We start from the raw sequence: 26,747 nt of genomic DNA, 5'->3' as shown, positions 1-26,747 counted from the left end.
TTTAATGCATATATGTCTGATACGGGCTATAAAATTATAAACGTTACCACGTTTGATTGGCGCTATGAATGCTGAAGCGTTTGATTAACCAATCAGAACAAGGAATCTTTGCGATTGATCAATCAAACACTTCTAACAATTCACTAGATAAATCTAGAGTTTCTCTAGTAAGTTACTAGAGAATTCTAGATAAATCTGTGTTGTGGTAGATCTCAGTGACACAAGCTTTAGGCCGGGTCTACAATAGATGTAGTAAGCCTTAAGCCGTAAGAAATTAACCAATTACAATTGACTTTAGAGAGAAATAATGAATATGATTGGTTCATTTCTTACGACCAAAGACTTACTACAGCTATTGTAGACCCGGCCTTATGGTTTTCATGAAAATTCAGCTTGTTGCTCGTTAAGCGTACCGAATTGCATGATTCCAATCTATATCGAAATTAAACATTAGGTACGTAAAAAGAGACGAGAAATATATGTGACGTATACGACGGTATAAAGAAAAAATTACTCATAGTGTATGAGAAAGTGCTTTGTTAAGTCGATTTGCTAATGCAAAATATAGATTGTGTTATTAACGGGCGAAGTAAATAGACGATCTATATCTGTTTTCACGCGTTAATAAACGACACGTCTGCGAGAGAATGGCGAGTTGACCTATCACGAAGAATGGAATGTTGTATGCAACGGTACGTCTTAACGGTAGGTATGTTGTAAGTCTCTGTCAAAATGCACAATTATTTTTTAATCGTACTGTGAACTCTTCGTCTTGTTTATATGTTTTTGAGACAAATAATTTAAGAACACACACACACACACACACACGCGCACGCACGCACACACATATATATATATATATATATGTACAGATTAAAGGTTACATCTATTAACATATCTTATGGTCGTTGCGACCAACCTTTTTTTTCAATCTTCATTACGATTGAGTCGTAATAACCGTTGTGCACAAATATTGGTATACCATAATCACGTGTTTTTATTTCATCGAATCAGATTGACTTTGCTATTTATATCGTAATGACATTCAATATATGTCGTATTTGATTTCGGAATTAGTATATATCTTCAAAGAGGAAAAAAAGCAAACCATCAAAATGATTGAAAATATTCTAAAATTATAAAAAATATGTAGCTTGTATTTGTAGGTTTGCATAAATTATGATTCGTATTACACGAATGAACACTGTTAGGGATGCCATTAACATCATGTGCTTGCTTTTTTTCGTATAAATATTGTTTGATTACTAATTTGCATAATTTAATGAGATTCTTTCTATAGTTTTCAGAGTATCAAAATATAAAATTGAGTCAATTGATGCTACACATATTCAAAATATAATACAAGGTAAGTGATACAAAGAATAAAAAAAATGTAAGTTTTCCCTCTTTCTCTCTTTCTCTCTCTTTCTCTCTCTCTCTCTCTCTCTCTTAGATTACATCAAATTTGCAATATATATATATATAAAACTATCACTTATAATATTTACAATTATTTATTAGTTTATATTAATGAATATATCTTTTTTTATAATTAATTAATTTTGATCAAAAAGAGTTATAATGATCTTTATCATTTGTGGTTATTATATAGCGGCCATTATAGTCGATCAAAAATTGTTACTGTATTTATACAAACATAGTAGCAATTTCTACTATTAAGTCATTGAACAATTTAATCAAGTATTTCAATTGTCAATTTAATCAGCTTATAATAAGTTGTAAAAATATATTAAACTTTTTTTTTTTTTTAATAACTACATGATTTAGCATCAAAAAATTTATGACAATTTATGACACAATGATTTACATTTTAGATGCAAAATATATATATATATTTTTTATTCTTTCTTTTCAAGATGGCAGATGTTGACCCAGAAACTTTGTTAGAATGGCTCAGTATGGGGCAAGGGGACGAAAGGGACATGCAATTAATTGCATTAGAGCAATTATGTATGCTGTTACTTATGTCCGATAATGTTGATCGTTGCTTTGAATGGTAAATAATAAAATATTTACATGTAAATTATGGTGTTGATACACTGGTACATTTGTGCATATTTTATGTTTTTTATAGTTGTCCTCCGCGCACATTTCTCCCAGCACTTTGTAGAATTTTTCTGGACGAATTAGTGCCCGATAGTGTGCTGGAAGTGACTGCTCGAGCTATTACATATTACTTGGATGTTTCTGCGGAATGTACGCGCAGAGTGGTGGCTATGGAAGGCGCAGTAAAAGCTATTTGCAGTCGACTTTCTGGTGCTGGACTTGGCTCCAGAGCCAGTCGGGATTTGGCAGAGCAATGTATAAAGGTATAATTAACTTCGCACATATAAAAATAGATAGGGCAAATGATTAGCGAAATAATAAAATATTACTTTTATATTTCGAATCAGGTATTAGAACTTGTATGTGCGAGAGAAGCAGGTGCTGTATTCGAAGCTGGTGGTTTACCTTGTGCATTGTGCTTCATCCGAGAGCACGGAGCGCGCGTACATCGGGACACATTGCATTCGGCAATGGCAGTCGTTACACGTTTATGTGGCAAAGTTGAACCTCAGGATAAGGCTTTACCTGATTGCGTTGAGGCTCTATCGGTGTTGCTCAGACACGAAGATGCGCACGTTGCAGACGGTGCACTTCGTTGCTTTGCATCACTGGCGGATAGATTCTCCAGAAGAGGGACTGATCCTGCACCATTAGCATCAAATGGATTAGTATCTGAACTTTTATATCGGTATGTGCACAATTTTTGTTACTTATAATTTTTTTATATTATATTTATATCGATATTGATATTTATATTTATATTCATGGATTATTGTATATTTTTATATACAAATTCTTTTTTAGGTTATCAAATGCAGCAGGACCTGGTACATCTACTACAGCGACTTGCAGCAATCCAAAAACACCACCACCCTCTAGTACTATAACCACAGTTCCAGCTCCAGAACCAAAATCATGTGCTTCTGTTTCGACTATAATTAGTCTCTTATCGACACTTTGTAGAGGATCACCATCAATTACACACGATCTTTTACGTTCTGAATTACCAGATGCGATAGAAAAGGCACTAAAAGGAGACGAACGATGCGCTCTCGACTCTATGAGATTGATAGATCTTCTATTAGTCTTATTGTTTGAGGGTAGATTAGCATTAGGTCGTAGCACTACTGGTGGTCCATCTGGTCCCCTGTTACCAAGATTAAGACGTTTAGATAGTGCTGGAGAGAAATCGCATAGACAATTAATCGATTGTATACGCTCGAAAGATACGGATGCTTTGATAGAGGCAATCGATACAGGTGGGATTGAAGTTAACTTTATGGATGATGTTGGACAAACTTTGCTCAATTGGGCTTCAGCATTCGGTACGCAAGAAATGGTCGAATTCTTATGTGACAGAGGAGCAGATGTTAATAAAGGCCAACGATCGTCCAGTCTACATTACGCAGCTTGTTTTGGAAGACCAGCTATTGCCAAAGTTTTACTTAGACATGGTGCTAATCCTGATTTGAGGGATGAGGATGGGAAAACACCTTTAGATAAAGCCAGAGAACGCGTCGACGAAGGACATAGAGAAGTTGCAGCCATTTTACAGTCACCTGGAGAATGGATGTTACCACCGAGTCAAGAACATAGAAAACTTGAGACAGAAATAGAAGAATTCACAGAACCTAAGGGAGATCCTGAAATGGCGCCTGTTTATCTAAAAAGATTATTGCCAGTGTTTTGTGCAACCTTTCAGTCAACTATGTTACCAAGTGTTAGAAAAGCGAGTTTAAGTTTGATCAGAAAAATGGTGCATTACATTCAACCAGAATTGCTTATAGAAACCTGTAGATCTGACAAAACCGGAGGATGTGGAGCTATGCTTGTAGAAGTAATTGCCAACGTTTTAGATAATGAGGTAAGTGTGATATCTAATTTTTCAAATTTTCATTAAGAGTATCGATGTATATAATGTTTTGTTCTTATTTATATTAAGAAACGTTCACTTTTTACACTATGCTTACACACGTAATATCGTAAAGAGAGAATGCTATATTAAAATTTATATATTTATTATATACCTTATTTTATAAAGAATTACCATCTCTGTATTAATCAACTGGAAGAGAAATTAGCTCTCTTCTATTTTTTTCTATATAAAAATCCTGTACAAACAAAATGCACACAATAAAACTATGCATATTTATTGTGCATAATGTGAAACAGAATTCTATTTTCTCAAACAATATGGAATATTCGTGTGCACAAAAAATTTTAAAGATCCCAACATGCATGCAGGCAGAGAGACAATCGTATTAATTGGCGATATCAGTGATTTATTAAGATTTTTCACAGGAACTTGAAATAAAGGCGTCATTATCATCACCTACGGCTTTTAAGGTGTTTGGCCCAAAATTACTCGACCTTACAACTCGCAAGTCTTGTTGCAACTACATTCTTGATAAGACGGTAACGTCTACTGTATATTTTCATCGCTCGCGAAAGCCCTTTAGTCCTTTCCATGCTATTCATAATTCTGCAAGATTCCATTAATTTTTTTCAATTAATAATTGCGTCGAGATTTTACATGTACGTTTATAATTAACATAAAATGTACTTAAAAAGAGCGTGAAATTTAACATACTTATTATACGCATGTGTCCACTTGGATATTACTTGATAGAATTAAAGAGCTCTATGTTAATGTAATTATTTTATTTATTTTTTTTTTTTTTTTTTTTTTTTACGAAATGAAATATAATTAGGCTTAAAGTCTGCAATTAGTTTTTTAATTATAAAGCACTAATAAAGGTTTTCCTGATATTTTTTAGCATCTTTGTAAGAAAATGCAACAATAAATTACATTATTGCGAGATTTATAAGAAAAGGCAAAATTTACGAAATCGACTGGTTAAATATAGAAAGAAGAAATAAATGAAGGAATGTACTTTGAAAAATCTTCTTTTGATAAAATTATAAAGTATTAGGTCAAAGTATATTAGGTTTATTTTTGTCTACTGCCTGTTTGTTATTGGTGGGATCCATTCATATTTTTGCAAATTATAATTTTAAAAATTTAACAATAAAAATAACAATAATTTAATTTTAAAAAATGCATATAACACTTTTTCTATTTATTATGTGCAAGTTTTGCAAAGGAAAAGTTTTCTTTTTATTTATCTATTCTTTTATAATAAAAATAAATTATTTTGTATTTTTTTAATATTTATTTCCGAAAAATAAATATTTTCATTATCTTATCTGTTTTGTGTTTTGATATTGTCTTGCTTTATGTTTAAAACTATTTAAAAACTTATGTGTGTTCTAATATTAACAGGAAGATGAGGATGGTCATTTAGTCGTCTTGCAAATGATACAGGATTTGATGATTAAAGGCAAAGATGAATTCTTAGAACATTTCGCACGTTTAGGAGTATTTTCAAAAGTTGCCGCTTTAGCCGGGCCACAAGAAACTACACCCGAGCCAGAAACAGAATCAAATCAATCAGGAGATGATCAAAGAATGGAAGATGCAAAAGAATTATTAATAGGTAGAGCGTATCATTGGAGAGATTGGTGTATATGTAGAGGACGTGATTGTTTATACATTTGGTCCGATGCAGCGGCTTTAGAACTATCGAACGGAAGCAACGGATGGTTTAGATTTATCCTTGATGGCAAATTAGCAACTATGTATTCCAGCGGAAGTCCGGAAGGTGGGACGGATACATCGGGTGAGCATATACACCATGCTTGACTGTACATTTGCACACATATATTCATTTTGTTACTATTGTCTTTTTTACCAAAGTGCTGTTTTTATCTTTTTACATTTTTAATATGTTTTTATCACTTTATTTTATATTTTTCATTTGTGATTAACTTTTTGCGAGGGGAATTATCTAAAGAATAACTGGTTTTACTAACTGCCTACAGGAAAAGGAAGGAACACAGAGTCTCTTACTACTGAAGGTTGGTTATATATATGTTTAATAACTCGGACATTATATCATATATGTGTATATATGTGTACACATAACACACACACACACACACACACACACATTTATATATATATATATAGATTCTTTTCTTACAAATACTACATGTTATATAAAACTTGTTGTAGTATCTTTTATCTCTCTCTCTCTATATCTCTCTCTCGCTCTCTCTCTCTCCCCCTCTCACACACACACTCTCTCTCTCTCTCTCTCTCTCTCTCTCTCTCTCTCTCTCTCTCTCTCTCTCTCTCTCTCTCTCTCTCACTCTCACTCTCACTCTCTCACATAATAGCATCCATTCTTTAATAACTTGATCTGAGATTAATTGTCACTTAATATAACATAATTTACAGAAAACCGTGGTGAATTTCTGGAAAAACTGCAACGGGCGCGTAGTCAGTTAAAAGTAAACTTTGTAAGTCAGCCTGTACTCTCTCGGCCTGGCACTACACGGCTGGTTGTAGGAAATTGGGCATTATCTAGTAGAAAGGAAAGTGAATTATGTATACATAATAGTGATGGTCAACAACAGGCAACCATTTTAAGAGAAGACTTACCAGGTTTTATTTTTGAATCAAACAGAGGTACCAAACACTCTTTCACGGCTGAAACCAGTTTAGGTATGAGAAAAATACTCGATTATTGTATTTTATGTATTTTAATTTTACTTTTCTTTATTATGATTTCTTTATAAAACTTTACATTATATGATTTATGATTTAGGTCCAGAATTCGCAGCGGGTTGGACTGGTAAAAGAGGGAAAAGATTGAGATCTAAAATTGAAGCGATTAAACAAAAAGTCAAAGTGCAAGCACAAGAAATATATGAACGTTATTTCAAAGTAGCACAAGCTCAACCACGTGGTGTAGTTGCTAAGCTTGGTCAAATTGTTAGTCAAATAGAGAAAGCATCTCAGAAACAACAATCTGGAAATCGCGAGTGGCGTAATGTGTTGCAATCCGCATTAGAACAACTTAAAGTATTATTAAATGAGGAAGGTCGGGTATCGGCATACGAATTGCACTCCAGCGGTCTTGTGCAAGCGTTACTCGCTTTATTGGCTGCGCCTCCTGGACCCTCACCACCAACATTAAGAGCAACTAAACTTAGGATGCAGAGGATAACTGTGTTTAATAGTTGTTTTCAAACAAAAGACATGAATAAGGAACATAATTCCGCTAAAATTTTAGTTCACAAATTGGTTTCGGTGTTAGAATCGATAGAAAAATTACCCGTATACTTATATGACACACCTGGATCAGGCTATGGTTTACAGGTATGCCTTGCAGTGCACATTACTATTACGTGTATAATTTTACTGCTCATATAATTTTGTTATGTATATTATTTTCTTTCTGTATTTTAATTCAATTTTGTTTTGCTCACAGATTTTGACCAGAAGATTACGCTTTCGATTGGAAAAAGCTTCTGGCGAAAGCGCATTAATAGATCGATCTGGTCGTAGTTTAAAAATGGAACCATTAAGTACGATACAACAGCTAGAAAATCACTTATTAAAAATGGTAGCTAAGCAATGGCACGATCATGATAGATCTACATTTACATTCGTGAAAAAATTAAAGGAAGAAAATAAAATAACATTTAAATATCAGCATGACTTTGATGAGAATGGTTTGCTATATTGGATCGGTACAAATGCTAAAACCTGCCCTGAATGGGTAAATCCAGGTCAATATGGTTTAGTTGTCATTACATCGAGCGATGGAAGAAATTTACCATATGGCCATCTCGAGGATATACTCAGCCGTGATCCAGCGGCATTGAATTGTCACACTAATGATGACAAACGCGCATGGTTCTCAATTGATCTTGGAGTTTGGATAATTCCTAATGCTTACACTTTAAGACACGCGAGAGGATATGGCAGAAGCGCTTTGAGGAATTGGATGTTTCAAGCATCGAAGGACGGTGTTACCTGGATAACATTATATGCTCATGTGGACGATTGTTCTTTAAATGAGCCAGGAAGTACAGCTACCTGGACATTAGAACCACCGAGTGAAGAGACACAAGGCTGGCGGCATTTACGTTTACAACAAATTGGAAAGAATGCTTCTGGACAAACACATTATCTATCTGTGTCTGGTTTCGAGGTTTATGGGGAAGTTACTGGAGTATGCGAAGATTTAGGTCGTGCAGCCAAAGAAGCTGAGGCCGGTGTACGGAAACAAAGAAGATTTATTAAAACGCAAGTTCTTAAACATTTAGTTGCAGGAGTTAGAGTGGCTAGAGGTTTAGATTGGAAGTGGAGGGATCAAGATGGTGTACCACCAGGTATGTATGAGAAGATTAATTTAAATGTCGAGTGTATGTGTGTGCGTGCGTGCGTGCGTGCGTGCGTGCGTGCGTGCGTGCGTGCGTGCGTGCGTGCGTGCGTGCGTGCGTGCGTGCGTGCGTGCGTGCGTGCGTGCGTGCGTGCGTGCGTGCGTGCGTGCGTGCGTGCGTGCGTGCGTGCGTGCGTGCGTGCGTGCGTGCGTGCGTGCGTGCGTGCGTGCGTGCGTGCGTGCGTGCGTGCGTGCGTGCGTGCGTGCGTGCGTGCGTGCGTGCGTGCGTGCGTGCGTGCGTGCGTGCGTGCGTGCGTGCGTGCGTGCGTGCGTGCGTGCGTGCGTGCGTGCGTGCGTGCGTGTGTTCGGAACAAATAGATCAATATGTAGTAACAGATGTGATAAACAATATTAGTGTTTAATGTTAAAATGATCATATAAATAATATTATACTGCAAAGAATTAACTATCTTGATGCCTCAAAGGTGAAGGGACAGTTACGGGAGAATTACACAACGGATGGATAGATGTAACCTGGGATCATGGTGGATCAAATTCCTACAGAATGGGTGCAGAAGGAAAATATGACCTCAGATTAGTTGGCACTAGTCTTGAGACAGACAGTACAGTGAAATGTAAAAGTGGCGGAGGAGTTTTAACTGGTCGGAAATCAAATAGCACTCCTAGCTTACCCGATTGCACTGATACCGCTATGCGCAGTTCGGTAGCTTCCACCGATCAAGCTGCAAGTGCGGATAATCTTGCAGCAAAGGTAGAATTCTTTTTATTATTTTTATTTATTGCATATATATTTGCAAAATCAAGAAAATTTTCATATAAATCAAAATGGATAATTAATGTAAAATATGTGAGATTCATTCCCTTTTATATTTTTTTACAAGCAGCAAGCTGCCGAATCGATAGCCGAGAGTGTGTTATCGGTAGCCCGTGCTGAAGCAGTAGTAGCTGTAACTAGCGAGAGTGGAGCAAATTCGACGGGTGAACTTTCGGTTGTGTTGCATCCTAGGCCGGATACAGCCGTTACTAGTGATTTAGCTACTATCGTTGAAAGTCTCACCCTTAACACGGATTGTCCAGTTAACAGTACTAGTAATCGAGCATCCAGTTCAAAACCACTTTTTGCCACTATAAGAGGAAACAAGGTAAAAATTATATATTCCGTTTTAAAACTGCTAATTCTACTATTTTTATTTAAAATCAGAGTTTCTGCTTGTTGGAAAAATACATAAAAATACTTTTTATGTACGTATCATTATGTATATACTTAATAAAATACTGAATAGGCAGTACATATTCTTTATTATAATTGTTAATGATGAAAATGCAAGTAAAAAGTGTTTATATTATGAAAACTATTCAAGACATTGGCAAATTACAATTTGAAACTTAAGTGGCAGTAAAAACTACGTTTTTAGATCGTTTTTTATAAGAGAATTTTTTTATAAGAGACATTGAGTAGACACGCTGAAAATGTTATTAAAATATGAACTAATGTATGTATAATGTAACGTAGGCTAGCGGAGGCTTATTGAGTTTAGAAACTGCTGAGGTTCTGGATCGTATGAGAGAGGGAGCTGACAGATTACGCAACAATACTAATAGTTTTCTCAGCGGCGAACTACTTGGTCTAGTTCCCGTTAGAATCAGCGTTTCCGGCGAGTCGGATGAAAACTCATTAAGAATCAAATCTGTACCAAGGCATCATCCTACTGGAATCGCAGATGGTACGAAATTACTTTTATTGTTATGATAATACTCACATGTTTCATCGCTATAATGCTTATATTTAAATCAAACATGTATAAAATTATATATTGATCATAATTTAACTATACTTAAATCTCTCATTATGTTTGTATGCGGAAGATACACGACCGCACTTTAATTCGTGATTGTACATTAATCTCCTTTCCTCTTGCTGACAGTATATGTAAAAATTCCGTACATTTCTTTCGAATTAGTTGCTAAAGACTGTATTACTCGAGAGAAAGAAGCTAGCTCGTCTACACAAAATACAACGGGTAATTGTCCTGTTGTGGTTACCAATCCCATGTCGGTATCTGTGCCTAATCTCGCTTGTTCCGATGCTAACAATACCTTGGAATCAACAGCTGCTACTGGTTTATTGGAGACTTTCGCTGCAATGGCGCGAAGACGAACATTAGGTTTGTTTTGAATTTAGATTATATATTAATGAATATGCTTATTATTATAAGCAAATTATATTTGTAATAGTATATGTATATGTTTCTGTGAATGTTATATAAAAAATATTTCTTGAATATTATACTTTTTGCAAAATACTCATTATATAGTTATATATATTTCATGGCAAATAAAATATTTCAAGAAGAAACTATATTTGTAGGACCTACAGGTGGACAACATCTTGCTTCGAATTCTAGTACGAGTTCTAATCCACGAGGACCAAATTCTGTGTCTAGTCTCGTACGATTGGCGCTCAGTCCAAATTTTCCCGGTGGTTTACTTAGTACGGCGCAAAGTTATCCAAGCTTGACGAGTAGTGGACAAGTAGCTGGTAGTGGTGTCACCACGACAACCGGACCAGGCTTAGGACAAGCGCTTACTATGTCTCTGACTAGTACAAGTAGTGATAGCGAACAGGTAACTTTTCTTTTTTATATATATTTCTCATTAAAATGTTCTCTTTTTGAGATTTTTTGTTTATCTCGATATTATGTATGAACGTAGGTCAGTCTTGAAGACTTCCTGGAATCATGCGGAGGTGTAGCGACTTCTAGCGCTGGTGGAGGTCGTACTACTGGTGGACCTACACTTTTGACTGAACTAGAAGATGACGAAGATGGTGTCTTGGAGGAGGAAGAAGATAATGAAGAAAATGATCAAGAAGTAATTGTGCAAACTTTTATCATATAAAATTGTACAGGCATATTCTTTGCCTAAATTAAAATTCAATTCTTTCTTAGACGAAAATTTAAAAGTAAAATTTTAAAAATTTTTAGAAGAAAAAACTTTATTTAATGCAATATAATTAATGTTCTTAGAAATAATATTTTCTAAGAACTGTTTAACCCAATTTGATCAAAACATACTTGTGTCCACGCAACTTAGTGATTTATTTTAAAATTACTCTCTTTCTGTACCAGTATATGTGTTTAGATTTCCAACTGTTTACTTATGATACCATTTAATATATAAGCAAAAATTTTGCAATTAAGCATGCTAGTGCTTATATGATAAACAGAATGATAAATGTTTAAATAAGAATTATATAAAGCAAGTCGTATAATTACTATCATATTCTTCATGTTTTATACATTTTAGGAGGAAGATGAAGAAAATGAGGAAGAAGGTGATGGTTGCGAAGGCGAATATGAAGAAGTAATGGTAAGTCGCAATCTTTTAGCAGCATTCATGGAAGAAGAAGCACCACAGAGTAGCAAAAGGCGCGCATGGGATGACGAATTTGTGCTGAAGCGTCAATTTTCTGCTCTTATTCCTGCTTTCGACCCACGTCCTGGCCGGACAAACATTAATCAGGCAAGTAATATCAATTATGCACAGAGCTAATCTTGTGAAGATGTTCCATCATTTTAAAATATTTTTGCAACAGACAACGGATTTAGAAGTTCCTCCTCCTGGCAGCGAAGCGCAAGTTAATAGCCGTATAGGAACATTGCCCATGCCTAGGCTTTCCTTATCATTGAAAGGACCAGGCTTTCCAGGTATACCAGATATTGAGATACCACTTTCAGATCCACACGCTAGTATTTTTCAAGCGGTCCAGGAACTAATGCAATTAACTGAATTGGGAAGTCGTCAAGAGAAATTGAAAAGGATATGGGAACCAACCTACACGTAACGTTTAAACTTTTGTTAATTTGTCTTAGACATCATAGACGCATCATATAAAGAAAACTGTAGTTTAATTGGTTTTCCTTATCTAAATTTTATAGTATAATATATAAGGAAGCTAGAGACGAGGAATCATCTGGTAGAGCAACACCGATCGTAACATTATACTCTCGTAACCTTACGCAAAGTGCAAACGCGTGTACCATGGAGGATGTCCTGCAGCTTTTGAGACATGTATTTGTGTTGAGCACCACTCGAGACGACGGTATTTCATTAGAACAAGAAGAATCAAATGAGACAACCTATTGGCTTCATCCAGATGACTTTACATCCAAGAAAATCACGAATAAAATTGTACAACAGATTCAAGACCCGTTGGCTCTAGCTGCTGGTGCATTGCCCAATTGGTGTGAAGAACTCGCCCGAAGCTGTCCGTTTTTGCTGCCCTTCGAAACCAGACGACTCTATTTTAGTTGTACTGCCTTCGGTGCTTCACGGTCTATTGTATGGCTACAAACACAACGAGATGCGATCCTTGAAAGACAAAGAGCACCGGGTTTAAGTCCACGACGGGACGATAGCCACGAATTTCGTGTCGGCAGGCTTAAGCATGAACGAGTCAGTGTGCCTAGAGGAGAGAAATTATTAGATTGGGCGGAACAAGTATTGAAGGTAAAAAAATTGTAATTCAAAGAATTTTTATATTTTATATTTTAATATTCCATTAATACATTAATATATCATATTTTCCCATTATATTCTTAATATAATATATTAATATAATACATTAATCTAATATGTTTCTTTTTTTTTTTTTTTTCTTCTTTTCTTTAGATACACGCAAGCCGTAAGAGTATACTTGAAGTCGCATTCGTAGGAGAAGAAGGTACTGGTCTCGGACCTACTTTGGAATTTTTCGCATTAGTTGCAGCGGAGTTGCAACGTAAAGATTTAGGTCTGTGGTTATGTGATGATGCCACCGATGATAATGGTATGCAGATCTTGAGCGAAGAACAATGTGTTCCTGGAGAGAAAATTCGGCCTGCGGGATATTACGTGACACGAGCTAGCGGTTTATTCCCAGCCCCATTGCCACAAGATTCAGCAGCCTGCGATCGTGCTGTTCGATATTTCTGGTTCCTAGGAGTCTTCTTAGCAAAAGTTCTCCAGGATAATAGATTAGTAGATCTACCGTTATCCCGTCCATTCTTAAAATTAATGTGTCGCGGTGATATTTCAAACAATGTCAATGAGAAAATCGGTCTTACTGGCATTACACAAGATAGTATATCATCCAGCATGTCAAGTAGCTTTATATCGGAAGAAGGAGAAACAGATGCTGCATACTCATCATTAGAACCTTGTCCATGGTATTCTGGTTTATTAGATATAGAAGATCTTGCTGAGGTGGATCCTGTAAGAGGAGAATTTCTGAAAGAGATACAAAATGCAATTGCTAAGCGTGACAGAACTTTTTCGGATGGTGTTAATTCCACCGACGAAGAAATGTCATTATACATTACTCATCCATCGGGTACTTCAGTGGCTATTGAGGATTTAACATTAACCATGGCATATTCACCAAGTTCGAAAGTTTTTCAACATGATCATGTGGAATTAGTGAAAGACGGCTCAGATATCGCAGTAACGATAGAAAATGCAAGAGAATACACTAATCTTACCATCAATTACTGCCTTAATCAGGGAATTTATAGGCAACTCGAAGCGTTCAAATTGGGCTTTTCAAAAGTTTTTCCGATGGAAAAACTCCATGTTTTTAGTCCAGAGGAGATGCGAGCAATGCTTTGCGGAGAACAAAATCCACAGTGGACGAGAGAAGATTTGCTCAATTATACCGAGCCAAAACTAGGATACACGAAAGAAAGGTAAGATAATATCGACATATAACTTTTGATATCGACATACATACTTTTGATTAAATTTATTATGAAAATAGTCTGTTAATACTATTCTCAGAAATAAATGATGATTTAACGAATTTATGCATGATAGGTATTGCTTGCATACACATACATACATTCCATTTAATGAAACAAATTTAATTTTTTTCAGTCCTGGCTTCCAAAGATTTGTCAACGTGCTGTTATCATTAACTGGTTCGGAAAGAAAAGCATTCTTACAATTTGCTACCGGTTGTTCGGCTCTACCTCCAGGAGGTCTATGTAATTTACATCCCAGATTAACTGTTGTACGGAAAGTGGACGCTGGTTCTGGTGGTTATCCTTCTGTTAACACCTGTGTTCATTACTTAAAATTACCAGAGTATCCTACCGAGGAAATTCTGAAAGAAAGACTCTTGGCTGCTACCCGAGAAAGAGGATTTCATTTGAATTAAATTTAATTTTTCTTACTCCAAGATTCAAATTATTCATAAATGATGCAAAGAAATAAAAAATTATAATTTAGCACGGATTGATACGTAGAAACGAGAAAGAAAGAGAGTACGGCCTTTATAATAATAATAATTTTTTTTTTGGTACGAACTATATAGTATAATAAGCAGAGAAACTTTTAGTAATCAGGGACGAAGACTTTATTTCTGCAGACATACTTGTATACATATTTTCCAGAAATGATTATGTACATGTTCCCACTAATTTGGTTTATAATCCATCCATCCATAATTTGATATAGTTATTAACTTAATACATTAAACACTAGTTTCATGTCGATGTTAAAATATTGGTTATTATAATTAAACTTGCGATTTTTATAGGACATTTTAAGTTAATGTTTACAATTATGGATGTTGCTATAAAATAAATTATTTGAAAACACAGTCACAAATATTGGATATATCTTTTAGCTCTTCATTTTATCTATTCATTATATTATTATTTGTTATTCTATTTTTGTAAATTTAAATGTAATATAATTACACATATATTCCTAAATTGTTTTTATTTGAAAAAAATTTATTGCTAAATGTGTTGCACTATTTCAGTAAAAATCCATGATTACTAAATGGTCGTGATACATCCATAATATATCCATCACCCAATGCTTGATCCGATGCTCTCTTAAAATTACATTAATTTTCTGTATGTTAATCTTTGTAATATTTCCATATATGCATATACATATATATATATATATATGTGTGTATATATATATATATATATATATATATATATATATATATATATGTATGTATGTATGTATGCATATATATGTATATGTATATATGTATATAAAAATAGATAGGATAAATATGATATATACATATTTATATCGAATGTAATCCTGCTGTGAATTATATTAGAGTATCTCCTTTTATTTTATTATAGATATCATTTATTATTGAACTTACAATTTGCAAACTGATTATTAATCGGATTTCTAACATTGGTTGTTGATATAGATATATATATATATATATATATATATATATATATATATATATATGTATTACATTGATGCTAATTTGACAGATGTATTATTTTCTTGTACATTGTAAGTAAAAAACAATTTGTTTAAAATGTGCGTATATGTGTGGACGTGTGCGCACGTGCGCTGTATGTGTGTGCGTGTAACAATTGAAACATTTAAAAAATTATTTGGAAATGTGTTTTAGTTATTTGATTGTATAAACTATTATAAAATTGGCTCACTTTGAAAATTATTTACAATTTAATTTTTCCATAATATTCCTTTAAAAGTATATTTACTGTTTTCATGCAACAAAAAAACTCGAAAGTTCCTCACTTATAAATCAATGAATCATTGAAATATTATGTTCATTGGACATGTATGTGCGTGTGTGTTATTGTTTATTGTATAAAAGGTAATTTTACGAAAATTTCTATTTTCTTTATTATGAAAATACTTATATGCATATATTACACAAATAACTTGCTATAAATATTTATGCAATAATGTAAATCAAAATTGATGTTTGCAAATATTAATTTTTCATTAATAATATTGAAAAAAATGACGTTTTGTAGTACCTAGACACCAATGTTCACAGCTTCTAAATATCTGCTTCTTAATAACTGAATATTTGTGTATTGTCTTTAACTTTTAAAGAACAAAAAGTATCTTTAAATGAAACGAAAAAAAAGTTGCGATATTTTACTGAGAATGTTACCAAGATCGAATAAATTAAACATTCTTTGTGTATAATATGCTACTTAATGCGTGCGTCCACGCGATAATTACAATAGAAAAAAAAAAACTCGAAATGTAATAATAGAAAATAAGATACGTGAAGGTAATATAAATGTATGTGAGAAAAATTGAATATAATGATATTGATATTGAAAATTACTATTACTGTAAAATAAATTATTCTCTTAGGAGAGGTGAATAAATGCAAAAAAGTATAAGGTATGTTTTCCAATATACTTTTGAAAAGTTTTACAAAGTTTACAGATTATATGTACATATATATTGATGATTTGCATATGCAATCTATGATAGACATAGCATTTATATTTCGCTATTGATAAGCCATTTATCCACATTGAAGACTTCCAGTTACCTTTCATTTAAATTGTTTACATATAGTATTTACATTGAATTACACACATTATACAGTACTCTAAAATATATGCAAGTACAAAAGCATTGCAGTAATATATTAATGTGCAATCTCTTGTTTAGCGATCGTACGCACGATTCGTAAATAAACTTCGACTATAACTCATTACTACTAATTAAATTTTTAATTCTACTGAAAACCTACTGTTTTCAACATAAAATCATATTTTTTTACTTATATTTATAACTTTAACAACTTTACTGCAATGTTTTTATAAATTTTGAAACATTTGTTTTATGTGTATGTGTGTGTGTGTGTGTGTGTGTGTGTTTATTTATTTAGCATTATTAATTTTTTTACAATTTTGCTAACACACATTCTTCTTTTATTTCATTATTTTCCACTGACGTTACTAGTCACTTTTTCAATACGTTGTTTGCCTCAGCACGTTCTTCCTCTAATTCTGTAGCTGTGATATCTAACTTTGATTTTGCGAAGTCACTAATTGGAAGATTCTGAAAATAAAAATAGTAAAGTATTTTTACCGTTTTCGTTACTTTTCTATATTTTTATAATTCAGATATATTTGCTTTTAATGATTTGAATATAGAAAAATTCCTGGGAAAGAATATCATTATTACTTGCATAAGAATACAAAATTCTCTCACTACATATATCAGGTGTGTCAATATATAAAATACATCTCAGAATTTAAAAAAAAATCTGATGAAAAATATAAAGAGAAAAATGTTACTTGGAATATATTTGTATAATATATATCTATTTGAGCTTAAATATTTCACGAAATAACTTACTTGCACAATTTCATAACGTTTATCCTTAATAGCGACAGGGAAGGAAAACATAATATCTTTTGGAATTCCATAACTTCCATCCGATACAACGCCCATGCTGACCCATTCTCCAGGCTTAGTACCAAACCACCAGTCTCTCATATGATCTCCAGCGGCTTTAGCGGCGGACATGGCAGAAGACATTTTTCGGGCAGCTATTACTGCGGCACCGCGTTTTTGAATCGTTGTTACAAAAACAGTATTCAACCAATCATCATCATTTATCTCAGCTGGTACTGGTTTTTCACCAGATGGAAGGGTTACAGTTGCATGTGCTGCATCAGGATATTGCGTAGAGCTATGATTACCCCAAATAATGACATTCTTGACTTTATCAACCTGTTATATTAATAAAATATAATAAAATTATATAATATTTATCTAAGGTTACACAACATATATGCTATAAAACATAATATTATAGAGTAATAATTTAAATATATATATATATATATATATATATATATATATATATATATATTCTTTTATTATATGATAAATAAAAATATGTCAAATGTAAGAAAAAAATACATAACTGTCACAATCTGTACATTTCAACAATATTAATTATAATAGTGTAAGTGAAGAAATAAGTGAGCAAGTGAGTAGAAGTGTGTGTATAAATAGTTTACCTGCACGTTTAATCGTGCGGCTATTGCTGCCTGTGCTCTATTCTGATCCAATCTGGTCATCGCAGTAAAGTTTTCTTTTGGAATAGATGGTGCATAATGAGAACAAATAATTGCATTAGTGTTAGCAGGATTACCTACAACTAACACTTTAACATCTTTACGAGCATATTTATCTAATGCTTCGCCTTGCACCTTGAAAATTTCTACATTTGCAGCCAAAAGATCTTTACGTTCCATTCCTTCTTTTCTAGGCATTGCGCCAACCAAAAATGCAGCCGCTGCATTATTAAAGGCCTTTGCTGGTTCAGCAGTTGGCAAAATCTCTACAAATTTAAATTAACATTTATTTATATATAATTATATAATACTGTTAGAATATAAATAGCACACATTTGGCAATAATAGAATATATTCTAAATTTATACTCTCAACTATTCATTGAGAGAAAATTCTTTCTCTATCACATTATCTCCCAAAAAATGATAAAACTAATTATTTTTTCCAATTACCTTGTTTTTTTCTTTTAAGATTTTTTAAGATAATTGCTCAAAATATATTAAATTATTTATACAATTTATAATTTGTACAATTAGTGTGATTCATATAAAATATATGAGTAACAAGCATTGAGCAACATTTAATACATTTTATAAAGCTTTGTTTAAATGTATAAATGTTTCAGTGTCCACCTCGTAACAGAGGAAGTGCTAAATCCTCCAGTTCCATAACCACACCATCCAATACTTTCATCATAGGTGGAATATCTAATAATCGGAGATTAATTGGTTGTTGTGGGCCAAAAACTGTACCAGCTGCAATTTGGTACAATAGAGAGTAGGCGATTTGCCCAGCAGCACCAGTAATCACGACATCTATAGGTTCCGCCTAATACAAAATATAAATAAAATTTATTATAATAATATGTATAAGTATACACTAATATAATAATTACATATTAGAAAATAATATAATAATTACATATTAGAAAATATATATCATAAATATATATATGTTTAATCTAACATGTACCTCTAATATTATATACTAGAAAGTATAGACTGATTAATTATTTAAACTTAAAGGCTTTAATGCGACATATTATATATTACAATTATTTATTTCTAAAAGATAATAAAAAAATATACAACTTAATAAATTTTAATATTCTATATTCAAACATATTTTGTAAAATTTGTAATTTTAACTATTACACATACATACATTATATATGCATTATATATGTATACATATTTTTTCTTCATTAAAATTATATATTTAATTAAAAAAAAAAAGAAAAGAGAGAAAAAGAGAATTTAAATTAAAGATATATTATATATGTGCAAATCATTGACAAGTATGTAATAACATCCAACACTCTGATTTTCTAATTGAAGGTCAAACAGAGGTGAAACTAAAGATAAATCTTAATAAGAATAATATCTAATTTATATATACCATATTTAAGTCAACATAATATATAGTATTAAAGGGACTTACCATTTTTTTACAGTATATCTATTATTAGCAATAAAGATTTGTTCGGTTTAATATATTACAACCAAAGAGAGACAGAGATAGAGAGAGAGAGCGAAAAAGGAGTGATCGGAAGGATCAATGGCGTAACACCGACTATCTCGATCGTCTGGAACCGAATGACTGGAGAACAGAGTTGCCAAGTCACTACGTGACGATAGATGATAGATATAGGGTGCTTTCCAGCAAGAAATACAAATAAACACAATGTTACATGATTGGCTATCAAATAGAAAGATTCTCGGGACATTAAAATTCTCTATTCAATAGCCAATTGCGTACCTTTGTGACTACCTATGTATTTTGTAGTGTAATCTTAAGGCCATAAGCAAATCGACCAATCACAATTAAACATTCTTACTACATTGTGAGAATGCTTGACTGTGATTGGTCGATTTGTTTACGGCCTTACGATTATGTTAAAACGTGCGTACTGCTTTTATTTTTGGATTGTATTTATAAAATGTAGAAATTATTTGATGCTTTTATTTTTACTTTTTAATTAATTTTATTAATTCTTTCTTATATTTTAATTAATGTAATTTTTATTATGTTTTATTGCTTATTAGATGATTATTATTTTTATATATCTTATGGATTGCGGTATGTACTTTATAATCTTGTGACTTTAGGGTAATTAACAACAATTGACCAATCAGAGAGTCTTGTGTTCCATTGGCAAAATTGTGTTCAATTGAATGCATGCGGATATAATTGTAACCTATAATTTTAATCATATTATTCAGTATTGCCGAGTGTTGCTTTTAACAAAAAGAAGAAAAAGAGAGAAGTCTGCTATAATTTTTCATACAAATCCAAGTATAGTTAATTGTAGACGTTATCTTTTCTTAATTGCATTATATATATATATATATATATATATATATATATATATACGTATGTTATGTATTTATATTTCTTTTTTCTCAATTTTATAATTTTATGTAAATAAAAAAATCTTAATTACAAGTAATATAATTAAAACAAAATTAAGGCAATGAAGAGCCAACGCGAGTGTAAGGCGTGAAATAATTTCCAAACAATAATTCAATTATTTATTTATTCTATATTCCAACTTTAATTTTATTTTATTTGATTGTTTTATATTTTAAATCACTGAAGAAGGCTCGAAAGGAGTTTGAAACGTTTGAAATATAGAATGAATAATTAATTGAATTATTGTTTGGAAATTATTTCATATCCTATATGTACATTGGCTCTTCATTATCTAATTTTGTTTTAATTATATTATTTATTAATATTGAGAGCTTTTAATTGAATTATTTTATCTCAATTATAAGGAACAATATAATTTTTAGATAATGCAGTTATCTCAATTGAAAAAACGAAGAGAACAAACATTGAGTGTACGTCTTTCCCATATAATAAAAGATAAGAAAGATGTTGAATGTTTATTTACGGGAAAATTTTACGTAAAATTACCACGACAATCTAGTAGATCATGTCACGTTATGTTCTCCAGTGTGGAAGAGAAAATAATGAATTATAAATCTGCAAAGGGCAAAACAATTAATGGCAAGCGAATTGTTGTTAAACCACTACATGCTCTTGTACTTAGAGAAGAAGCTGAAAAGATGAAAAAAAAGAAAGTTGTTATGCCTGAAATCAAACCAGATATTAAAGTGACACAATCGTAAGAATGTTATTTCCATTTAAATCAATTTAATGGGTAGATAGCATTATTAATATTTTATTATGTGTTTGAACAGATTATTTGTTTCAAATATAGCAAATGGCATAAAATCACATGAAATAAAAGGTGCCCTTCCTGGATGTATTCACGTTACTTTATTAAAATCTTACAATAAAGATTTTAGGTAGATATAATTTATCAATGAAATTTTATTAAATTTCTACTACTAATGTATATTAGAATTTTTTTTTATGTAATATATATTTATGTATATTTATTAATTATTGTATATTCATTTATAGGAGTGCAATAGCGAAAATGGAGAGTATTCAAATAGCAGCAGAATACTTAAAGAAAATACATAAATGGCCTGTTTTAAAAGGACACAAAATATGCTTAAAATCAGACACAAGAACAAAACATAAGAAAAAAACTTCTACTAGTGCTTTAAAAATTTATAATGAAAATATAGAAATGGAAAGTCAATAAAAGAGTTCAAACTAAAAAATAACAATGTGAAAGCAAGTCATTCTTTTCTCACACATTTCTATTTTTAGTTTAAGTTTACTAATAGATAAAATACATTTTGACTATTCCAGGCTGGATATTAATGTGCTTTTTCCATTATTGTACTATAATTTGAATGTTTCAAATAAAATTTATAAATATTTAGCAAAGAGAAAAACAAAGAAATATATAGAGCATTTTTAAAAGGATATCTTATAAAATAATTAATTTAAATATGGCGCGCATACACCTTTTGATGGCGGATTGTCTTAATTCTAAAGGTAAATTTTCACGAGCCGCTGAAACTCATTGAGCGACAAAAAGGATCACGTGACTCAAAATAAAGATATCAATTCGTCATTTTTGGTCACGTGGTCCTTTTTGTCGCTCAAACAATCGGTTTTAGCGGCTCGTAAAAATTTACCTTAAAGGCATATTGACCAAAGCCTAGGGTAACCAGCACGGTTAGCCATTGGCTGCGTTCAGCAGAGAAAGCAAATCAGTGAGCGCTTAGTGATTCTTAATTGTGATTGGTTTCTGCATTTAGGTCCAACGAAGATCTAAATTCAAGAACCAATCACAATAAAGAATCACTAAGCGCTCACTGATTTGCTTTCTCTGCTGAACGCAGCTATTCAGAAGGTCCTAATGTTCACTGGCCAATTAGCATTTTGCGCTATCGAATCTCGTCCATTTCCATCGACGCCTTCAATCGTGATATCAAATATATATGTATATTGTAGATAGAAAATTGACCAATCAGAAGAAAGAAATCAAATTCACCATATAATAGATCGCACCCTGATTCGAGAATCGACCGTAGCGCAGATCGATATTATCGCGAGTGAATTGAAGTGAAATGTTCCTCATGTTTCTTTCCGACAGAAGGCGTATTCTGAATCCGTCAAGTATGTTGAGTTTTCAATAAAATCCATTTTAATCTTACTTATTTGTGAGAGTTAAAAAAAAAGTAGAAGGTTCGTTGATATCTATAATCTTTCCACAATTAAATATGTTGATTATATTTTAATAATTTTATATATTACATATTTAATCACGAATATGTGTCATGTGTGTCCTTATAGTTTTTTACGTCTATATATATAAATGTATACGTTGTAATTTCTTGATTTTTATAATTTATATAATTGTATAGCCTATCTAAAAATTAATTTTAACATATAATTTTTTTGTACAATATTTGTATGATAATTTTGTTATTGTGATATATACATAACCTTACTTAAGTAATCGAGTTAACATTTTCTAGAAGGGAAAATATAATGCTATATTATATCATTAGAAAAGACACAAGAAAGATTATATTTGACAAACTTATTTCTACTTTTTTTCTTATTTGTTAATAATACATTTTATATATTAAGTTTGAATCTATTATATTCATTAACATAGATTCTATACTAAATTATTTTTATTGTTATGCGTAGAATGTTGATGCCAAAAAAGAATCGTGTGGCTATCTATGAGTACCTCTTCAAAGAGGGAGTTATGGTAGCAAAAAAGGATTATCATGCGTCAAAACATCCAGAATTAGAAAATATTCCCAATCTGCAAGTTATTAAGGCAATGCAGGTAATAATCTTCAATACCTCTTTTGTATTGCATATAAATAATTTTACGGATTCCATGTATCTTTCAGTCTTTAAAATCTAGAGGATATGTGAAGGAACAATTTGCCTGGAGGCATTTTTACTGGTACCTTACAAATGACGGTATAGAATATTTGCGTGGATATTTGCATCTACCACCTGAAATTGTGCCCTCAACTCTCAAGAAACAACCAAGGTCTGAAACTACAAGGCCGAGACCCGCTGCGACTAGAAGCGAAGGCTCGAGACCAACGGAAGATCGTGCGGGATATAGACGAGGTCCAGCTGGTCCCCCAGGTGCCGGTGACAAAAAGGCTGATGTAGGCGCAGGTACCGGTGATCTCGAATTCCGTGGTGGTTTCGGCCGTGGAAAAGCTCTTCAGTAACTTTCTTTTTTTCATATAATAAAATTAAATAAATATTCTAAAACATGTCAATGTTTTTCTTTATTATGTCCTTTAATTCGAATAGTACTCTTACCATTTTGCATTATATGTACTAAAAAAAAAAAAAAAAAAAAGTATTTCTTTTAACACACACCATAAAAAAAAAATAAATTTCTTTTAACACATTTTTATTATATCAATATATAATAAATTACAGAGAGATGAAGAAAAAAGACAATCTTTTATAAAATTTTTATATATTTCTCTATATATTATATATGGAAGCAAAGATTACACAATAGTATTATAGCAAAGTTACACCATTTGGAAATTAAATCTGTTGTATATGTAAAATTAATGAGTAAATGTATTGTGTTTACATATAGTAAATCAAGAAACATTTTCAATCAAAATCATCACAGATATTTATACATTTGTGCTTATACAGCAGAAAACATAGACAATTTTTATATAGTCCAAATTCTTGTCTCACACACACACACACACACACAATTACAACTTATATTAAGTTTGAATAAATATTCTTAAAACGGTTTTTTTGCGATTTTCTGTAAAGGATAAAGTTCTTTGCTTTGTGTCAAAATATTAACTTGTCAATGTAAGTTTACAGGATAGACACGGGCAGATAATTGATCTTCACATATAAGCATATAAAGATAGATATAAAAAATTTACTGATTTTTAATTCCATTTTCACTTGTATTCATTAAGTTATATTGACAATATTTTTTTCTTTGTTACCATGACTATCAGTATTTACATTGGTAACATTACTATACTGAATTACTAATTATACTGAATTAAATATATTCATATATATATATATATATATATATATATATATATATATATATATATGAATATTGCAAGTAAGTTAGAATAATAAATTATAGCACAGAGTTCATATCACTCAAATCTCTTTTTGAATATTTAAATAACATGGCAGGGTTTTTCTTTACTAAATAATATCTTATATTCCTGCAACAAAATCAAATTTGATAAATTATTATTTGAAAAATTCGTGCCTCTAATTACATAGCAAGCACTGAACAAAAGTCTTATCATTTTTGTTATGTTTCAAGATAGATTAATATAAATTAAATGGTCAATAATATTTTTTCTCTATTTTTGCATATATAAATAATTTGTCTACAAGACAATACTTTTAAGTTTTAATTAAAAGGTATTATCTTTAATTTTAATGACTTTTGTACATTATGTCTGCTTTAATACAAGCACATTGTTTTTAATTGAAATATTTAACAACTTGCATTTATGATGTAGTGTAACATTGATTATCATTTTATATATTACTTAAACCAAACGACTTTACCAAAGTAAATTACAATTCTATGTAATCATTGGCATATCCTTTAAAGTATATGTAAAAAAATAATCTAAAAGAATTCTATTCTCTCTCTTTTCCAAGAAAAATAAATTTTATATTATATCATTATTGTTGTACCAAAAAAGACAGAATAAGAATTTAAAAGCTACAGATAAATATGAAAAGAATTTATTATTAGCTGCATAATCTGCTTTTTCATTATTAATCAATATATTAGCAATAAACATAAAACTATTTTTTTTTTTTTATATATTGACAAGTAAAAGTATTACACTAGAATTTTAAAATTTACTTTGCTTTTGTAAACTGTTGCGACAGCTCTGGAATCTGTGTACAAATTTCATTAAACTGCATCTTGTTACACTCCTGTTACTTAGAATTTCATTATTCAAAACATATATATATGCAGTCGGACCTCTTATCCTACGACATTTCGGTCCGGAATCTTCCCCTTAAACCTCTAATCCTACAACAAAAATTTGAGAGTGAGGGTATAATTCCCCTTTCGCGGTCGTAGAACGAGAGGAATTTTTGTCGTAGACAAAAATAAGAGGGTCGTAGGATAAAAAGTCCGACTGTATATATATATGTATTGTATATGCTAAAATGTCCAACAATGACATATTATCATATATAGATCAAAATTATGATAATCTGTCATAAACCTAGAAAACTTAAAAGCTATCTACCTATCATCACACTGCGGATAAAATGTTATAACAGATTAAAGAATTACTTTGAAATATTTTGCTACAGGAAGAACTTACAAACAATGCAAATCAACAAAAGGGAAGGCAATAATTCTCTAAGATAAAGTATAATCTTAGCCATTGTCGCATCTTACTGTGTCGCAATTTGTGCTCCATAACAGGCAATTGCCTATACCGCTGTAACAAATGAGGAAGACAGCGGCGAGGAATACAAGACTGCAAATAGTGCAAGGCTTACGCTCCAGGAAGAACCCGATCAAGTAGAGTGCCATGAACATGACATGGGTTTGCAACAATGCTGGATTGACAGGTTTTGGTATTAGCAGCACTGGAATTAGCCACTGTAGGCAATACATTCTCTCTTGAGTGTGTGGAGATGGTCGAAACTGCACTCACGACGTCTTTCACGTCAAACGAATATCTCATCAATAACAGGACCTTCGGAAAATAATAAAATAAATATAATAGAGTGGTACTTAATAATCTGGATACCCATCAGTACAGAGATCGTTATTAACCTCATTTGGAAGCATCACCGCTTGCATATGAATCAGTTTGTCGTCATTGGTTGTCACTCCTTAAATTTAAATATACATTTTTTTCCATCAATCCTATAACCGTCCGCTGTACATATACTGTACTAAAATATAGGAGAAGAGAAGAGAAGGGAAGAACGCCAATCAAACCAAGTTGCAAGGACCTTACCTATTCGATGCTAAAGACACCGACGAGCGACGAGATATTACCACAGTATGGTCGGTATTCATAGTACGATCTTATATTTAAGATCGTCTTAAGATCCCGTTCAACCAATGAAGTAGCCGCATAGC

The 26,747-nt window shown here is 32.0% G+C and overlaps 5 protein-coding genes across 13 annotated transcripts; 3 read left to right on the top strand and 2 right to left on the bottom strand.

Annotated features, from left to right (window-relative positions):
* The first annotated feature begins 446 nt into the window (after positions 1 to 446).
* On the top strand, positions 447 to 15,798 carry Ufd4 (ubiquitin fusion-degradation 4-like). 7 transcript variants are annotated; one of them, XM_072909386.1, is made up of 23 exons: positions 448 to 692; positions 1,301 to 1,366; positions 1,878 to 2,017; positions 2,096 to 2,330; positions 2,415 to 2,755; positions 2,872 to 3,931; positions 4,369 to 4,482; positions 5,351 to 5,747; positions 5,950 to 5,985; positions 6,368 to 6,634; positions 6,738 to 7,291; positions 7,404 to 8,310; positions 8,786 to 9,072; positions 9,206 to 9,463; positions 9,835 to 10,045; positions 10,283 to 10,486; positions 10,690 to 10,946; positions 11,034 to 11,192; positions 11,628 to 11,843; positions 11,917 to 12,161; positions 12,260 to 12,830; positions 12,993 to 14,044; positions 14,232 to 15,798. In XM_072909386.1, exons 3-23 carry the CDS (start codon positions 1,878 to 1,880, stop codon positions 14,512 to 14,514), a joined length of 7,794 nt encoding a protein of 2,597 aa, XP_072765487.1. In that variant the 5' UTR covers positions 448 to 692; positions 1,301 to 1,366; the 3' UTR covers positions 14,515 to 15,798. The 7 variants fall into 7 exon arrangements, with proteins under 7 accessions (XP_072765519.1, XP_072765487.1, XP_072765468.1 ...); XM_072909367.1 differs by having other exon boundaries at positions 448 to 705; XM_072909377.1 differs by having other exon boundaries at positions 448 to 709.
* A 706-nt stretch (positions 15,799 to 16,504) lies between these two features.
* On the bottom strand, positions 16,505 to 19,819 carry Mdh1 (malate dehydrogenase 1). The gene is made up of 5 exons (XM_072909429.1): positions 19,646 to 19,819; positions 18,838 to 19,033; positions 18,149 to 18,471; positions 17,478 to 17,855; positions 16,505 to 17,177 (listed from the first exon to the last, which is right to left on the bottom strand). The coding sequence occupies exons 1-5, from the start codon at positions 19,646 to 19,648 to the stop codon at positions 17,079 to 17,081; spliced, it is 999 nt and encodes a 332-aa protein (XP_072765530.1). The 5' UTR covers positions 19,649 to 19,819; the 3' UTR covers positions 16,505 to 17,078.
* Positions 19,820 to 20,337: 518 nt separating this feature from the next.
* LOC140676447 (uncharacterized) lies at positions 20,338 to 21,839 on the top strand. Of its 2 annotated transcripts, none has more exons than XM_072911508.1 (4): positions 20,338 to 20,471; positions 21,001 to 21,335; positions 21,412 to 21,519; positions 21,638 to 21,839. In XM_072911508.1, exons 2-4 carry the CDS (start codon positions 21,004 to 21,006, stop codon positions 21,822 to 21,824), a joined length of 627 nt encoding a protein of 208 aa, XP_072767609.1. In that variant the 5' UTR covers positions 20,338 to 20,471; positions 21,001 to 21,003; the 3' UTR covers positions 21,825 to 21,839. The 2 variants fall into 2 exon arrangements, with proteins under 2 accessions (XP_072767609.1, XP_072767608.1); XM_072911507.1 differs by having other exon boundaries at positions 20,347 to 20,500.
* Positions 21,840 to 22,647: 808 nt separating this feature from the next.
* Positions 22,648 to 23,889, top strand: LOC140676540 (small ribosomal subunit protein eS10). 2 transcript variants are annotated; one of them, XM_072911687.1, is made up of 3 exons: positions 22,648 to 22,750; positions 23,291 to 23,435; positions 23,503 to 23,889. In XM_072911687.1, the coding sequence occupies exons 2-3, from the start codon at positions 23,292 to 23,294 to the stop codon at positions 23,836 to 23,838; spliced, it is 480 nt and encodes a 159-aa protein (XP_072767788.1). In that variant the 5' UTR covers positions 22,648 to 22,750; position 23,291; the 3' UTR covers positions 23,839 to 23,889. The 2 variants fall into 2 exon arrangements, with proteins under 2 accessions (XP_072767788.1, XP_072767789.1); XM_072911688.1 differs by lacking the exon at positions 22,648 to 22,750 and adding an exon at positions 22,801 to 22,819.
* Positions 23,890 to 24,076: 187 nt separating this feature from the next.
* Bc10 (BLCAP apoptosis inducing factor bc10) lies at positions 24,077 to 26,630 on the bottom strand. The gene is made up of 2 exons (XM_072911689.1): positions 26,436 to 26,630; positions 24,077 to 26,355 (listed from the first exon to the last, which is right to left on the bottom strand). Exon 2 carries the CDS (start codon positions 26,271 to 26,273, stop codon positions 26,031 to 26,033), a length of 243 nt encoding a protein of 80 aa, XP_072767790.1. The 5' UTR covers positions 26,274 to 26,355; positions 26,436 to 26,630; the 3' UTR covers positions 24,077 to 26,030.
* Positions 26,631 to 26,747: the final 117 nt, after the last annotated feature.

Source organism: Anoplolepis gracilipes, chromosome 2 (assembly GCF_047496725.1).
Source record: "Anoplolepis gracilipes chromosome 2, ASM4749672v1, whole genome shotgun sequence".
Taxonomy (NCBI): domain Eukaryota; kingdom Metazoa; phylum Arthropoda; class Insecta; order Hymenoptera; family Formicidae; genus Anoplolepis; species Anoplolepis gracilipes.
The sequence above is the reverse complement of the archived record's forward strand: the minus strand, read 5'-3'. Positions and strand labels throughout refer to the sequence as shown.

What these genes read in the sequence shown, in the direction of transcription:
- Ufd4 (XM_072909386.1), top strand. Translation starts at nt 1,878, where the DNA reads ATGGCAGATGTTGACCCAGAAACTTTGTTAGAATGGCTCAGTATGGGG. An exon ending in GTTGATCGTTGCTTTGAATG is followed by an intron (nt 2,018 to 2,095) that starts GTAAATAATAAA and finishes TGTTTTTTATAG; the next exon opens with TTGTCCTCCGCGCACATTTC. An exon ending in CCACTATAAGAGGAAACAAG is followed by an intron (nt 9,464 to 9,834) that starts GTAAAAATTATA and finishes AATGTAACGTAG; the next exon opens with GCTAGCGGAGGCTTATTGAG.
- Mdh1 (XM_072909429.1), bottom strand. An exon ending in AGCACTTCCTCTGTTACGAG is followed by an intron (nt 18,472 to 18,837) that starts GTGGACACTGAA and finishes TTAAATTTGTAG; the next exon opens with AGATTTTGCCAACTGCTGAA. An exon ending in CCGCACGATTAAACGTGCAG is followed by an intron (nt 17,856 to 18,148) that starts GTAAACTATTTA and finishes TTAATATAACAG; the next exon opens with GTTGATAAAGTCAAGAATGT.
- LOC140676447 (XM_072911508.1), top strand. Translation starts at nt 21,004, where the DNA reads ATGCAGTTATCTCAATTGAAAAAACGAAGAGAACAAACATTGAGTGTA. An exon ending in GATATTAAAGTGACACAATC is followed by an intron (nt 21,336 to 21,411) that starts GTAAGAATGTTA and finishes GTGTTTGAACAG; the next exon opens with ATTATTTGTTTCAAATATAG. An exon ending in TCTTACAATAAAGATTTTAG is followed by an intron (nt 21,520 to 21,637) that starts GTAGATATAATT and finishes ATTCATTTATAG; the next exon opens with GAGTGCAATAGCGAAAATGG.
- LOC140676540 (XM_072911687.1), top strand. Translation starts at nt 23,292, where the DNA reads ATGTTGATGCCAAAAAAGAATCGTGTGGCTATCTATGAGTACCTCTTC. An exon ending in AAGTTATTAAGGCAATGCAG is followed by an intron (nt 23,436 to 23,502) that starts GTAATAATCTTC and finishes TGTATCTTTCAG; the next exon opens with TCTTTAAAATCTAGAGGATA.
- Bc10 (XM_072911689.1), bottom strand. Translation starts at nt 26,273, where the DNA reads ATGTATTGCCTACAGTGGCTAATTCCAGTGCTGCTAATACCAAAACCT.